Raw genomic sequence first — 16,412 nt, forward strand, 5'->3', positions numbered from 1 at the left:
CTGCTCTGCTGTTCTCAACTCGGACTGATGGTGCAGGTCAAGAAATGGAACTTCATTAGCTCAGGGAGAGCTCGTCTCACGGGGGGATCAATCACTGGATGCTTTGAGCCAGCCTGACCAAGAGGACACAATCACCATGTTTTCTATTCAGCCCGTGTGTGAACAGGACTTTGGATGGCCTGAAGTCACACCCACACACGCACACACACACACACACACACACCCCGTGGTTCTCTATCTAACAGGCTGTGGCTCAGTGAAGTCGGCCTGTTTTTGTGCAATTCAACCTGACAAGCTTACTTAACCACCTGCATTATTTAACAGGCTTTTTCTCAAAGGGAGCTCCAACTCCCCGTCTCTCTGTAACTTTGATGAAAGCCAGCACACGAAGATAAAGCCGAGCAAAAGTCAGAAGAAGCCTTTTGCCCACACGCATGCAATAAGATGGCTGCCTGAAGCCCAGAGAAGTCAGTGGCTCCAGCATCAAGGTCAAACGATGGAACAGTTTCCCTTTTATTGTCCTCGGACAGATTTGATCTTTGTCAGTAATTACATCATCGTATTTACAGGATAGAAACAAGCACGTCTGGCGCTTTTGTGCCACCAACCAGCCTGAAGTCAGGGCGGATCATCTGGATTTGTGCTGCTTTATGACCGGCGGTCAGGAGGCTCTATCCATTTTACGCCCATTTAAGTGTTTCCATCCCGGGCCTGTGTGCCGTTTGGAGCTCCATTCGTTGCCGTGGTAATGAGCTCATGCTCATCCACTCCTGAGCAGATGCCAGCTGTCAATCACGACATCATCGAAGCCACATTTTCCCAGGCACCTGTCCACAGACTGACGCCGGCTGAGCCCCAGAGACGGTGGCGCCGCGACGTCCATGGATGGAAGCAATAAACTCGGAGGCGTGGAGCTTCAAGGGACTACACAGTTGGGAAGAGCCGGTTCTGCGGGTCCGTGCCGTCCTGTTGGACGGCGGCAGCGCGTCCATCGAGACGTTCGGGCTGAGAAATGTCCACTGGCCCTGATGTCGTGCAGACGGCTTTACACTCGCATATGTTGTACAGGAACACACACACAGACGCAGCTCGTGTGCTGAAAATATTTTATTTACTCCATAATACTGTATCTGACGTTTATATCCTTATAGAAATAGAGTATATAGCATATACCACGGGTGAGCAATAGCAGAGTCATGCTAGCCCTCATGAAACATCAAAATGGTTCACACACAGATGTGGTGGTCGTACAGGACACGCTGGCGCCGTTGGTCTGCTGTAAATCCATGCTTCTTGGTTATTTGCTTTGACACAAAGTACAAATATATGCCACAGGTAAATAGCCCTGTTATTTACTGTATGGGGCCTTTTATAGTGCTCATTCTCAGCAGTCACTCATCCAGACAGCTACAGTGCAGGCAAACAACTGAAGGGAATGATTTCAGCCACCTGGCCGCGAGTCCGTGAGCACGGATTTGTTTTTAAGGCCGTGGCTGCCGGCGAGCTGGTGGCGCGATAGTGTTGGATTAACATTTCCTAAGCCTACATGGACTGAGAGCCTCAAACACCCGTACAAATGGATTCATTTCACCGCGGCGAGATTATGAATACAAACGAGCATTTTTCCAAGAGAGGGGGAGAAAAAGTTGCTTTCTGAGGAGAAATCGCATAGAAAGTACAGCAAATTGAATTATCCGTCCTTCTGATGATGCATGTTTATGGCTTGTTCATCTGTGTGTATTTGTCCTCCAACGTAGGACGTCCTGCGGCCGCCGGGGTTATTTTAAAGTTCAGCGTCCTGTGGCGGCGTTTGGGGTTCAAGCGGAGAATGTGGGGAGATGCTGGTGATGGACGGCGGAGAGCGGCGAGATGCCTCCTGCTGCCGACCCACAGACGGTGCAGAGAAGCCTCCATGGTGGCAACGTTTGCACACTGAACACGAGAAACAGCCCCCCCGGTTGCGCTGGAGGCCTTGAACAATGTTGGTTCAGGTCTTGTGCTCCTGATATGAGCCTCACCCTCGACCTCCAGCAGCCGTCCAGCCGCCTCCTGCAGCTTCAGAGCCAGAGCCAGAGCTGCCTGTCCCTGCCTGCGTCCCCTGTCCCTGCCTGCGTCCCCTCAGTGTGACAGCCAGCCAGAGAGCGGATGTGTGTGTCCCGTTAGCATTCACGTTCATTTCTGTGCTATTTGAAGTATGTGTAGCAGATTTCAGCTCTGTTATTCCCTCATTTTAAAGGGGAGATCTAGAATAGCATCTAGCCGTGCTAATCCGACCATCTTATACATGGAATCATGCACACGCACGTGCAGGGATTCTGATGTCCAGGCTAGTTTAGCATTCCAAGATACCTGGGAGATTAAATAAACCGCTTTCTTCGTAATCTCATAGATCTATTGTTACAAAAAGATCATCTGTCAGCAGTGAGCTGAATATTTTAAATGCCGACAGACTCGAGGCGCCGCGTCAAAACCAGTTATTAATATGTGTCGAGGCGCTCGCGGGAGGATTTTATCTGGTGGCGTTTTGAATTCTAGAGGACGTTCGTCTCCACGACGCTCGGCTCACTGGGGCAACAGCAGCCGAGTAAACGAAAGCGAGAGAAAACGGCAACGATTTGCATTTTGAAAATAGGAAGTCCGGCATAGTTGGAAAATCATCTTCTTTTTGGATTTATGTCCAATGATACATTCAGGTGCCACCTAAAGCGGCGTTTTAGTATTGAGTTTGGGAATCAAATCAGTGGGGAAACATTCTTGAAATGTACAAAAACACAGCAAAACACGCGGCCGCGTCGAAGCGGGAACAACATCCACATCCACGCCTGAATAAATCTCATTCCCTGTGCTTATCAAGAGTGGAATAAAGTGCCTTTTTACATCTCCATTATCTCCACCTTTGATCCGGTCATCAACACCCTGCCTCTGGTCTATTTCCCCTCGCTTGCTGACCAGGTAGTCTCCATCTCATCGAGCCAGAAACTCAAATTTGATAAACGAGCCTTGAGAAGAAGAAATGTGGAGAAGTGCAGAGCTGCTAACTGGAGTCTGAGAGTGGACATAATGAGAAACAGGGCGGCGAGAAGCTGATATTGGGGGAGAAATGAGCAAAGTCGGCGTGATATACGAGCGAGACAGCGGCGAGGAGGAGAGAGGCCGGAGATAGCGGAGGGTGGAAGGAGGCTGCGTGATAAAGGAGCCGGCGGGTGAAAAATGGACGGCCGGGTGAGGGTTCGGTGAGGAAAATATGATTGAAACGAGAAAGTAATGGTGGCCTCTGTCAGCACAGGGCGGCCTTAAATACGGCCGCAACATTAAGTGGAAGGTGTGCGCGAGAGTATATGGTGCTGATTAAGTCCATATCAGGCGAGGGCTCATTATCTCTCATATGTCCTCGTCTCCTGAGCTCAGCTCCGCGACATCTTCAGACCCTTCACTGACCTGGAGTCGGCATCGAGGAGTCGGGCCCAATAAAATTGCAATCCTGCAGACGGGACATAATAATTGGGGAAGCTTCAAACCAGATAATGATAGTTACCACTTCATCAAAGCTTTTATGCTGAGGGGCGAAGGACGTTGGAATTCTTTTTTATCCAGATAATCCAGATGAGCTCCTTCACATGAAGCCTTTGATGATGCAGTAACTACACAAGTGGGTCAGTTAGGAGTGACCTCTCCTTTAGAAGCGGGCTCTCGGCGTTCCGCTGGGTAATTTCGCCGACCTGCTTCGGTCCGCAAACCATTAAAACGAGCCTCCATTTCAAGAGTTCCGCCCAGCGTGGATTCCTTTCCATGGCCGCTAACTTACTGGCGGGTTTTAATCAAATATGATGAGCTTTTTTGCATTAGTAGCTAGTAAGGTCAGTTTCCTATAGCTAGCATGCCTACCTTAACAGGAGACAGGACAACAGATTTAGCTCCATTGTGACCATTTGGAGGCTGTTTGTGGTGTAAGCCTGGGTGTAACCAGGATGGGGGGGAGTTAGAATTGCTCCTTACTCACCATTTACATTTCAGTCTAACAGAAAACATTTGCTTTGTCACATTTCTTGATGAAGATCTATGTGCGTCGGGCTCGTCGCGATTGCTTTGTCGACGCCGTTGCAGTCCGAGATCAGCAGGAAACGCACGACCGGACCGTTGCGTTGCGTCTAATCTCCAGCCACTACACAGCCCCCCCCAGGGGGGGAAATGGCCATCTTCATTCCCTGCACATCTTGTTGCAGACCACAGGCAGCACATGCTAATGAATACGCAGCCATGATCAGAAGGATCGCGATCAAATGTTATCTTCCTGTTTCGGCCAGACTTGTGGCTGCATTCAGATAACACATGGAGCAAAACAACCCCCCCTCCCCCCACAAAAAGTGAGATTGTATCACTGAACTGCTGAGGCTGTTAGAATTTCAGTTCAAAAGGGTCGGGGGGGGGGGAAGTAGGACGCATCACTGAACTGGTGACAGTGAGCGAGAGACAGAGACGAAGGAGAAAATCCGCGATGTGCTGTGTTTCTCAACTGATAACAAAATGATACCATTTTCACAACCCTGGGGGGGGGGGGGGGGAGCTGTCGTTCACAAGGGAGGATCACCGGGCGGCAGCTTTATCATCAGGGAGACATCGACACAGAAAGACGGAGGGGGCAGAGATGGGCCGCTACACAAACTGCTGGAATGAAGGCAGAGAGCGCTGATGGCGAGGGAGCGACGGCCGCAGAGAGCCTGGCCGCTCATCGTTGTGAGGCAACCTACATTTCTGGCGTCCCCGTCTCAAACGCGGAGCCCGTTTCCTGTTCGGCGATCCATGGGGATTTGGACAAAAAAGAAGAAAGGGAGAAAAACAGGCAGCCGATTTCGCTCTGTTGTGGATATTGGCGGCGCGTTCAGAGCAGGCGCCGCTCCAGGTTTATTCACTGCCGAAAATGAGGGGAGCGCAGTCCTTTTCTGTTGATTCCTGCCCGTTATTGTATTCTTCATGTCCAGAAGAGGTTTTTGGTAATAGTTTATCGCTTCCTGGGTATGATCGTTTGTGAAAATGGCTTTCGGTTGCTCTCAGGGCCTGAAAGAAACACACGGATGCCTTGATGAGAAACAAACGCGCAGCTTCTTCTCATTCCTTTCTGATTTTGTTCCTAAACTGCCAGTGTTCATACACCCGTCCAGCCTTCCGTTCTGCAGAGTAAACACTGATAATGGAGACGGATCGGCTGCAGAAAACGGGCCGAAACAAGGACGCGCGGTAATTCGGCTGTGTACCACTGCAGAAAATAAAACGTTAGCCAGGAACGATTTCAATAACGGTGTAAAAGAGTGGCGAAATGGCCCAGAGTGTTTGCAGCTCCTCACCTTTCCTGAGGTTTTGAGGGGTTGTGTTATTGCACGAGGCCGATCCGGGCGGTTCTCAGACGTTGCTGCGCAGTAGCCCCCCCTGTGGGTGCTCCGGGGTGCTGCATTCCGAGGAGTTCTTCGCTTTGTCCTTGTTGTTGTTGGGCTCGTTATCTTTGATGATGTCGTACTGGCGACAAAACAGGGCGATCACGCCTGCGTGGCAAAGGGAATCAAATCTGAGGAACAATGGGTGCTAGCAGACTTTGACCACGCGCGCGAGATGTTTGCGGTAATATAACGCGCCGTGAGGTGAGCGCCATTTGTCTCTTTATGCATCGTTAACATCAGCGGGGTGCGAAACAGAGGCGCCAATGCCGCTGACAGAGGTTTGAACTCGGTGATCTGAAGTCGAGGGGAAGATTAAAAGCGCGGCATAGCGGAGACGGATGAAGAAAACAAGCATAATCAAAGAAAAAAGAGAATTTTTTGGAGTGGAGGACCTGGGGGGAAACTAGCCTGAACAGGCGCCTGTCTTTCTTGTTCTGCTTATGTCAGCCGCCGCTCATGTGATCACGGCAACACCAAAGGAGACGATCTTTGCTCTGATGTCCTCCAGCCCCACAGGCCCAATTAAAAGCTGAAAAATACAATATGCTCAACTCCAGCATCATCTTCTTCACCATCCTGCCCTGCTTTGTTTTTTCTTTTTCGCTTCAGCTTGTGTTTTTTCCCCTCTGTGCAGCGTCTGCAATGCTCTTTGTATCTCCATCTGTCTCCGTCAGCCCTCGGTTTGCTCGAGAGCGGACAGCGATGTAGATGTTACAGCTCCTTGTGCTGCATTCAGGGCCAGATTTATGCTCCCGCGTTGGGCAAAGTGGAATTAATTAGCTCCCGAGCACCGCTAGCTCTGCTCAGCTAACAAAGAAATGTTACCAGTGATGCCTTAAACCTTTTGGTCAACACCGCCTTAAAGGCTTTAATCCTTTAAGTTCTGCGGTGAGAAGAAGGGGAACCGTTACCTGCCCACATGATGAGCACCACTACAATGATGATGAGCTCTCCAGCTCTCAGCTGAGCCGCCTGGCCGACCTCCTCCATCGTCACCTCATCTGAAGCGTGAACACACAACACACGAGTCAACAACAGCACCAGTGGGGGCCGATTGTCCCGCGAGCAGTTGTGAAAATTGCCATCGGTGTGAACGTCTGCAGGGGGAAGATAAAAGGAACGAACACGGGCCAGGAGGATGGCGATGGGGGCGGTGGAAGGTCCACGATCTTCTCGGTGTAATCAAAGCTCGAGGAGCTGGAGAGGTTCCAGCTCCTCGGAGTTGAGCAGAGCAGATCTTTTTTAGTTTGATAAACTTTTGTGGGCGGGGCTTTTGGAGACATTCCTGGAATGTTAAAAATGTGCCTGAAACGAGCGTTAAATATTGACAGAGAATATATAAAAGAGGTCGAACATCTGCGGCTATAACTTGTGTCAGTCGTTGGCTTCGGGGGGGGCTCTCTCCCTCCCCACCGAGGTAGTGAAGTTTTCTCCGTGCGCTTCATTCGATCTGACACAAGCTTCCTCCGGGATTCCTTTTGGCTCCCAGGTTCTGCCGAGCTCAGCCATTCAATAGGCCGTTGTGCAGAAATGTGCTTATTTCGTTGTTTAGCGCCGCTCTCGCCCCTCTTCACTCTTTCATTTGTGGCAGCGTCGAACGACCTCGTGTTCGTCTGCTGTCGCCGTGGCGATGCACCCGAGCATGCGGGGCTGGGCTCTGAAATATTCTGTCTCTACTATTGAATGTTCCTGCCCTCCTCAAAAAGCCACCTTGGGATTCAGCGCTGTGGGACAACGGTATTATTGGATGTGGGCTGCAGAGATCCGGGGGGGCTCTAGTAAACGGCTGCAGGCTGGGTTGCAGCTCACCTGCAGGTACTGGAGCGAGGCAGGCTGATTAATGTCTACTTAGAGGGGGAGGGGGAATGACTGAGATTTAATCAGGACAGCTAATGAAAGCTCCTATAAACACACACACACAAACACACACAGAGGCAGGGGCCATTCCATCAAAGGTGGTGTAAAGAAGTTTTCCATTGAATTTAAGACGAATAGTTCCGCTTATATAGAATTCATATGTGGTCAGTCCTCTGCTGCCGTCTGGGGAGGTATCGTGTTAATATCTATAGATTCAGTCTAATCTAAAGAGCCTTTGGAAATATTGGATCCTAGAAAATGATCTAAAGTCAGGGGACAAACACAGATTCTGTTGCCAGAGTCCCTTCAGCCCTCCAGCCATAATCCTCCCATCCAAGGTTCTGCTTAAATGGAACAAATGCCTGTAAAACACACTGCAAATATTAAAAGGGCTAATTTAAACCTGAGCCCTGGATGTGATTAGACTACCTGCCCTTCCTGAGGGGAATGCAAACATGTTTATCTGCCGTTCCGGTGGGGGGGAAAACGTCCCAAATGAAGTCACAGTTGTGACAGTCGGGTCTGGCCTTCCTTCCTGCTTCAGAGGCCACGCTGTGTCAACAGGGCTTGACAAGCTCGCGCGCAGGAGGTGTTTTCTACATTTCCATTTTTATCAGCTTGTTGCTGATGAGCGTTTAGCGTTAGCCGCAAGGCTCCGAAGCAGCCCCTCGCGGCGCTGTAACTGGGACAGGCGCGATAAAATTGGAAGCTCCGGATAGCGGCAGCCTCTGCATTATAGAATTAGATCATATCATATGGCAGGTGGGAGGAGTCCACACATATACTCATATACACTGTGTTCATTTGTACACGTATATTGTAGAAAAAAAATGTAAGTGGGTGTGAAATGTTATAAATATTCATATTTACATCTTTTGGTTGCCTAGATACTAAAAAAAAGCGATCTTCTATCACCTGGACTCTTGGATGCCATCTTTTCCGACTCTTTGGGCGTTCTGAAGAGCACGGGCTCGCTGGGCGGGCTGCTGCCCCCCATGCTGATGCTCTGAACGTGGACGATGTACTCGGTGTCCTCGTCCAGGTCCCACAGCGCGCAGGAGCGCGTGGTGGTGTTCACTTCCTGGATGAGCCTCAGCATGCGCACGTCCTTCTTCTGCAGAGGCCAGGAAATCACATTTAAAAGGACGCCGCTGCAGGTTAGACTTTTTCTTTTTAACACCTCCAGTGTAAACTAAAGAACGAGGCTTCTCTGCAGACTCTACTTAAAATGTACATTATTATCCAGCGAGGACCGCTGGCTCAGGTTATTTTGCTCCAACTGGGGGAAAAAAATCCTAATTAAAGAAGGGAATAAATTAAAAGTGACATTATGTAATGTTTCTAGCTTAAAATAGCAGCCTCACAATCTAGTTTAAGTGTTCGTTTGGCATAAAACTGAGCACATGGAGGAGTTTTGTGTGTATAAAGAAGGCTGAGTGAGCACCACTACAAGCCCTCAGCGAGAAGCCACCCAGCAGATGGCGGTACCTGTTGGGTGACGGCGAATCCGATGACGGGATCCCCCTCCAGGATCTCCCATGTCACCACGGCCGAGTTGACTTCAATCTCTCTGATGGTCACATTGAGCGGAGCTGACAGCAGGGTGTCTGACAAGGGCGGGCAGCCAAAAATGAGCACCCAGCTTATAAATATTACACATTTCTACACAACATCGCACCTTCTCGCTCCCACAGTCTGATTCCCAATCCTCTTGGTTTCAGTAATGCCTGTTCTAATTAACCCCACGCTTTCTCGGGGTTTCTCAGGAGATTTCCTCTTGCTCCTCGGTGCTTTATATCTTCCCATCTTTGCTTATTCCTCTCGCCTCTTGCACCCACGCACACCTCATTAAATCCTGGCTCATGAGGCTGAATTTCCTCTCTCGCTCTGTCCTTTGATTCTAATGTTTTAGGGTAAAGGCCCTCGTTTCGGAGCCCTTGCACCATTTGGGAGGAGATCAATTGATGTGTGAGATATGAGCTGAGATCTGCGCACCCAGAATTCCCCAAATTCACCTCAAGAACTGGTGATTTAAGATTAAAGTGCTCATTGGGGCCGCAGCCGGGCGATGCTCTAGCAGCGAGTTGAGTTATTATTGCGCCGCTCCTCCTCTACTTCTGTCTGTCTGGGTGCCCAACGGTGCAGAAGCAGCTGGAGATGGGCTCAGAGTCACTAACCAACCCTTCCACAGCACGCACTTCTCTTGGTATTCATCTAGTCACATGTCATTTTTGCATCCTATTCAAGTCCTCAACACTACCTTTGCTCTTCACTGCCCTTTATCGTAAGTAAATTCCCAAATGAAGATTGTGCATATTAGAACCAATTGATCTAAAGTATGTATACAAAGTAACTGTGACTTAGCATTGTCATTTGAAAATGGTTTAGGACTGGGTCCCATTCTCACCCAATGGTCACTTGTGGTACTGTAGCCATTATTTGTGAATCCACAGAGGTTAAGAAATTAATAATTCTTAAAATGCAAAAATGTATTTTAATATATGTGTTCATACAGTTATGTAGTTTGCTTTAAAACATGGCACTAAATATCCATATAATTGAGAATCAATTATTATAATTCGTCTGGTTTTTGTAAGAAAAACTTCCCAAGGGTTTAAAAAAAAAGCTATTGTGTGAAATAATTGCAAATATTGAGTAGAAAAGTCTCTATTATCCTAAAACACAACATGTTTGAAAATCTTTTACTGGTCCTAATGGCAGAGGTCCAAAGTTCATTAATAAAATGCTACTAGAAGACAACCCCAGCAGGACAGAGGCCACCGACTCGGGTCAGCACCCTTGTATCTACCATTAGGAGAGCATTTTAAGGACTATCAAACTGTCTTCTGCCCTCAGTCAGGCAGTGAAGGGCAACATTCTTCTGTCCTTTTCGTGCTGGATCAGCTCCACCATCTGTCACTTCCTGAATACCTTGTTTTACACCTCTGCAAATACTGCTAAATAAATAGAAACAACGGGTTTTTCTCTTCCCTCCATCCTCCGCCACTCGTGCTAACACGTCGCCGCAAGCGCCGCCGGCAGGCCGAGGCTGTCATCCGTGAGGGCCGAACTCGCCGAGCGGCTCCCGGTGGCTCTGTGTGTGTGTTTGCTCATGCGGAGTGCCTGGTGTGTGCACAGCAACTGGCTGTTCCACAAGCTGTTTTTCGCCACCATTTTTCTTCCAGCACAGAAAATAGAGGGATTCGGCCATTTTTTAAAGGTTTGCAGCCAGGAAGAGGTGCAGATTGAGCCTCCAGAGGGCAAATATCAGACACCAGGAGGTGGGAGGGAGCCCACATGGGGTATTACTGAAGCAGCTGCAGGCCTTCAGATAAGAACAGCCATTTCTTTATCTATTTCCTCTGGAGAACAAACTCTGTTGAGGTTCAAGTGTTGAGCGCTGAAAGAGTGAATCTTTATTCCAATGGGGGCAAATGCCAGAAGATGACAGTCAAATTAAAAATAAGGAAGCTGATATTAAAATGTACTGCTGGACTAGCTGGTAAGACCTTAAGACAACTTTAGCTTTGGAGCTTTGCTGGATTAAATGCAGCCTCTGATGTAACAATAGTAATCACACCTATAGCAAACCCCCCCCCCCCCCCCCACACACACACACACACACATATACACATACACATCAGCAACTTCGAAATAATGATTTTTAAACTTGCACAGAAGCTTTTTTTCCAGACCAGTGAAATTAACTGGCGTTATTTTTAAAATAAAGCTTTTTTTCCCCCCCTTTTTTTTTCTTCCCTTTTTTTTAATGATCTGGCCGTCACAAACATCCCAGCATGGAGTCACCCTCCGGTGCAAACGTGCCCAGACAGCAGCGCGCTGTGTCGGTCAACCTGTGGTGGAGGAAAAACTCACCGGCACCGACGGAGGACGCCGACAGAAAGCCCAGCAGGAGAGGCAGCAGCAGCGCCGCAGAACAGCCTGGTTTAGCCATCCTCCTCCCGCTTCTTCATCCTGGGCGACCTGTTTATAACATCCCATCTGAGGGGGATGGAGCGGCCGGCATTCCCGTTCGGCTCCCGGGACGAGCGGACCTGTGGTGCTGGTGAGGCTCACCTGAGCTGGGGAGGCTGCAGCAGCAGGAGCTGAGGGGGGAGGCGGTGGTGCTCGGTGGCTTTGGTCGTAATGCTGATGGACCCTGTGGACCCCGGCCAACGGTCCTGTAGAAGCCCAGCAGAGTGTGAGCGTTAGCGGGCGGCGTGGAAGGGCTTTACTACCGAGAGGGGCGAGCGGTGCGCATCTGGAATGACTCTCTCTCTCTCTCTCTCTCTCTCTCTCTCTCTCTCTCTCTCTCTCTCTCTCTCTCTCTCTCTCTCCCTCCCTCTCTTCCACGTACGCACACGCACACGCACACACCTGCGGCAATGTAAGATAACCAATAACCGTGCCCGTGAGCCGTAAACATGAGATGTAATGAACAAAGGTTTTAAAGCTTATTCATGTCCTCTATTCCATGGCATTTTAAACTTAGAGCTGGGAAACATTTGTCTTTGAGGATGCTCCAAACTGAAAAGGTGATGTAATCTGTAGAGATCTCGTCTTTTTCTGCATTTCTTACTGCACAATTAGATCCTGACCTCCCTCATTCAAGGATAAATGAAATCATTTTCCCCTCTGTTTTGTGTTTGTTCGTTCTTCCAAAGGTTGTGTTGGAATACTGTTGGTTTATTTGCTTGTATTTTATTTTATACCTGCTCCTCGTAGTTTCCCATTAGCTTCGAGACACAGAAGGTTGGGAACGGTGCTGATAATAAACATGATGAATGTGTGTCTGAGGCCATGAAGCATCTGCTCAATTACAAAAATGGGGAAAAAAAGAACCAGCTCAAACAGGAAAACATTCCTTAGTGAACAGATATAACGCAGAAGTTCCACTGGGTTGTGATATTGGACCCATGTGGTCCATAAGATGAATGGCCTGTTTAATATCATATTCAAATAGGAAGGTGTCAGAGCATTAAAAGGACATAAAGGCCATAAATCCAGTCAGCTGCGAGGGAACACTGCTGTGTAGAACAATGAGATCCTCTATAGGGACCCAGGGACGCGCTTTTGGCCATAGATTACACCAATCGATATGCGATTAACATTCCTCACAGAAGCTTTTTAATGTCTCCCTCATTCCAATGAGTTGGTACCGAGGTGTCACTCTCCTTCCCTCCTCTTCCTCCAGCTGAAGGTTGAGGGAACTATTCCTGATGACGGCCGTCATAAATCTGCGATCGCGCCACCGACGGCTCCACCAGTCGCCCCCGACGACCTCTCGGTGTCCTCAGCATCCAAAAAGACCCCCGTTTGTCCCGTCCGTCGTCCCCACAGAGGTGAGAGATTTCTGGGTTTGGGAGGAGCTCCTCTCTTCATACATCCACTAGAGTGATGAGGAGGTGCACGCTGATTCACAATGCATTATGGGATAACTGAGGGCACTTCATGGGGTGCAAGGATCCCCACAAAATGGCAGGGATTTGGGTTGAAACGATCCCGATTGTGACTCTTCCTGTCACATCAAATCCAGCCAATCAGAACGTTCGGGGCTTGTTGACATGGGGAGGGTTGGTGGTGTTTACAGATTTTACTTATATGGTTGTACTGCACAGTATTATGCTATATTTACTATGTGTCTGATATCCAATGTAAACATTGAGAAATGGACAAATTGTTTTAAAGGCCGATGGAAAAGACAGACAATACTAGAGTGGAATATAAATAGAACCAACTTTTCTGCTTGCTTCTCCTTTTGTCACCATCAAACCGTGCCTGCGTTTGATTTAAATATATTTTCTTATGTCTGGATTTTGAACCATTTGATAGCATCAGATTTACAATCACTCCTATTTAGCTTGAAAAATGTCCACCCTTGTGAGACAGAGCACAGAAAGTGCCCTTTGTTTTAATGATTAAAGATATCGGGGCATAAAAGTAAAGTTTAATGGCATCTCAGACCATCTTTACAGCTTTTTTCCCCCTCTAGCAAACAAACAAATAGCACAAACATCATTGTTTTCCCCACATTATCATCACAGAACTGTGTGTTAGCGTACAGCATGGTAGGATTTAATTAGCCCGACTCATTTAGCATTAAATGATTCAATCTTGGCTGCTTTGCTTCCTAATGAGGAGCGGAATATGTTTAAATAAACTTATATCTTTAGTGTTTAAAGCCCAGTCTTCTTAGAGGTTTTATTGGAGACAGATTCAGATGGGCTGCTGGAGTTTTCTGTGCTGAAGAACTGTTTTATGATGGAATAGCTGATGGGGTCCAAATAGGCCTGAAGTGGCCTTAATCCATCTGAGGCTGCAGGGGAACGAGCTGGTCTGCTGCAGCTTTGAAGTGGCGTTATCGCTCACTCGTTCTGCGCATCCACTCGTTTCCGAACCCCCCCCAGCCCAAAACTGCCCGAGGAATGTTTTAATTACACTGTAACTTTCCCCTGTGCGTGTTGGTTTGAAGGATATTTATGGTTGAGTCGTTCAAATGAAGACGGAGGGGGGGAGGTTTGGTGGGTTCATGTGTTCTAATGGAAGTTGGAGGGCAGACGAGGGGACGGAGGGTGGGGGGGACATTGCTCTCAGCTCATCCCGGAGAGGCCTGCTCACAGGAAGGAGGCAGGAAAATGGAGAAAGGGAAGAAAAATGTCCAGAGTGCGAGGCCTCAGCCTCAACCCTCCCGAAGCCGCTCGGATGCCAAACTGAACCCGGTCCACTCTGCTGCGCTCCTTCAGCAATGTCAGGCGCACGCGCGTGCACGTTGGCCGCTGCACGCGTGCCACAACAGAGCTCCTAAAAAGCTGCTGGCGTCATCAGATCGGTTTTTAATCGCGACTAGGTGCCCGCTCGACCTTGCGAGCTCAGAGATCAGGGGAGTCCAAGGCGAGGTCACGTGACTGAAGCCTTTTCCTTTTTTCTGCGCCCCTCCTTCAGCCATGCTGCAAACGCAGGCACTAAACACCCCACAGGAGAGGAATCGCGACCATCTCCGACACCGTGGAGGCAGCAATTAATTAAACCTCAAGCAGATGACGTTCGGAAAACGCACAAACACTCAGCAGGCGGTCAGAATCAGCAACAGATTGAGTGCACATTATCGGGTACACGTGGTTTTTTTTATCTATTTTTCTAACCGAATGTGGAATAATCCCATATCTATTCATTTGGGAGCCTTCTTTGGTGGACTGCTGCTGCCAAAACTGTCAATTTCAGCATCAATTTGGTGGATTTTTAGTGCCTTTGTGTCTTGGCAGACGTGCAAAATGGAAAAGTTTTCCCTGAGAACTGATTCAAAAGCCAAAAGCAAACCACGGAAATGTTCAATTTTAGCACCACTTGTCTGAACTGAGACAATCATGTTCAAGTCCAGAACACAAAGTTCCATCTGTCCCTTGGTGGCGGCGGCGTTTAAAGGATGGTGCTGTATATTCTCAGGTGAATGTTTTGGTCGTCCGTGCCAAAGTCACGCAGGTTGCTCGATGGCGCAGTGGCCGCAAAGACTAGCGTGGAGGCAGCAGCAGGTTATTTCCTTAAGTGATTTCCACTGAAGTGTTGGCATCCGGTAGAGGGGATGTCCTCACGAGGGGGGAGGAGACGGGGATGTTAGAAGGTGTGCACGAGCAGCGGGAAGTGGGAGAGGGCAGCGCTCTTGATGCCAGCGCCTTTCTTCTCAGATGCAAGGACGTGTGCAGGTGCCCAGTGCTGAGGGTGCAAAAGCGTCTGGTGCCTCAGAGGATGAATGTGACAGGATGAATGTGACAGGATGAATGTGACAGGATGAATGTGACAGGATGAATGTGACAGGATGAGCACACGGCAGATTCATCTTCATCCTCCTTCTGAATATTAGGAAGCTTTAATCGGAAAAAGGCCCTGGATTAGCTTCTGCGCTAACAGGGGCTAACCTGGGCTAACAGGGTAAATGAGCGTTAATATTCTGTTGAAAACACAAGAGTTTTGTTGGGAAGATCTAGGGAATTTCAGGAATGCCACACTTGGTAAACTATATTATTCCACTTTTGAGTGGAGGCCTGATGTCATAAGATGTCAGAAGATGCTGAGATTAAATATGGACGATATGAGAGTATTTCCTGTCGTCTGATTACATAATGGATTATATTCCCATGCATCCGGCTCCAGAGCAGCTTCCCATTTCACGAAGGTTTTCAAAGAGATGGTGAGAAAGGTAAAAGGGAGGGAGACGATAGGGAGGAGACGCTTTGATGGATAACTGCGGAACTGGTGCTGACAGAACACTTTAGAACAGATCTGTGTGTGTGTGCGTGTGTGTGTGTGTGTGTGACTTTCGTGCAAATTTCTGTTGTTTCTGTTCAGCGCAGGGTCTAAACACAGTTTGTAATTTGATTCTGGACTTCTGATGAATGAAATGTTTCCATAAACTTGACTTCTCTCAACACATGCACACACACACACACACACACACGGAAACTGAAAAATATAGTAGTAACGTGGAGAACGTTAAGGTCAGACTCGGCAGCATGTGTCATATCCTCACTAAGGACCTCTGATAGGCAGAAAAACAAACACAGAGTCACACACTTGTCCCATCTAAGCCCCGTTTTGGCTCCAGGCTGCAACAATTACTGTTTGTGTCTTCAATATTGGCGACGGAGACGCGTTCTTCATCCCTGCGACAGAGCAGAGCCAAAATAACACCTCTTTGCATGAATGTGCTGCCATTTTTTCCAACTGCATCTTTGGGATACATCGAAACGCCATTACCGCCTCCTCCCAGGGAATCGGTGCTCTAACCTCTTCCCACACACTGTAATGATCCTGCAGTTCGTCGAGCGTTCCCTTCATTAGCATTGCAATAATAGCACAGCCAGTGGGGAAGGCATGTTGATGTGGAAGTCTTATCCATCATGTTAATGTGCAGCATGTATAATTTTTTTCCCCCGCTCAGGAGTACAAACCATTACCACTTTACCCACAGGGGTTTTGTATTATTGCCAGTAACTCAGCAATTACCAACAAAACTCACAAACTTCACTCTCGGAATATTTTCAGAAGGCTTTATTGGTGTTTTCCTGCTGCTTCTGGTTGGAGGTGGTCATCTGGTCGACACGTGCGCTGGAATATCAAACGTCTGAG

At 48.4% G+C, this 16,412-nt stretch overlaps 1 protein-coding gene across 3 annotated transcripts; it reads right to left on the reverse strand.

The window, feature by feature from the left end:
- Positions 1-1,094: 1,094 nt before the first annotated feature.
- fndc5b (fibronectin type III domain containing 5b) lies at positions 1,095-11,564 on the reverse strand. 3 transcript variants are annotated; one of them, XM_003968998.3, is made up of 6 exons: positions 11,166-11,559; positions 8,778-8,896; positions 8,205-8,403; positions 6,344-6,433; positions 5,343-5,537; positions 1,095-5,055 (listed from the first exon to the last, which is right to left on the reverse strand). In XM_003968998.3, exons 1-5 carry the CDS (start codon positions 11,242-11,244, stop codon positions 5,398-5,400), a joined length of 627 nt encoding a protein of 208 aa, XP_003969047.1. In that variant the 5' UTR covers positions 11,245-11,559; the 3' UTR covers positions 1,095-5,055; positions 5,343-5,397. The 3 variants fall into 3 exon arrangements, with proteins under 3 accessions (XP_003969047.1, XP_029701453.1, XP_029701451.1); XM_029845593.1 differs by lacking the exon at positions 8,778-8,896 and having other exon boundaries at positions 11,166-11,564; XM_029845591.1 differs by lacking the exon at positions 6,344-6,433 and having other exon boundaries at positions 11,166-11,560.
- Positions 11,565-16,412: the final 4,848 nt, after the last annotated feature.

Source organism: Takifugu rubripes, chromosome 12 (genome assembly GCF_901000725.2).
Source record: "Takifugu rubripes chromosome 12, fTakRub1.2, whole genome shotgun sequence".
Lineage (NCBI taxonomy): Eukaryota > Metazoa > Chordata > Actinopteri > Tetraodontiformes > Tetraodontidae > Takifugu > Takifugu rubripes.

Coding starts and splice junctions, on each gene's coding strand:
- fndc5b (XM_003968998.3), bottom strand. CDS start 11,244: ATGGCTAAACCAGGCTGTTCTGCGGCGCTGCTGCTGCCTCTCCTGCTG. Junction 8,897..11,165: donor GGCGTCCTCCGTCGGTGCCG/GTGAGTTTTTCC, acceptor CGCCCTTGTCAG/ACACCCTGCTGTCAGCTCCG. Junction 8,404..8,777: donor GATTCGCCGTCACCCAACAG/GTACCGCCATCT, acceptor TGGCCTCTGCAG/AAGAAGGACGTGCGCATGCT.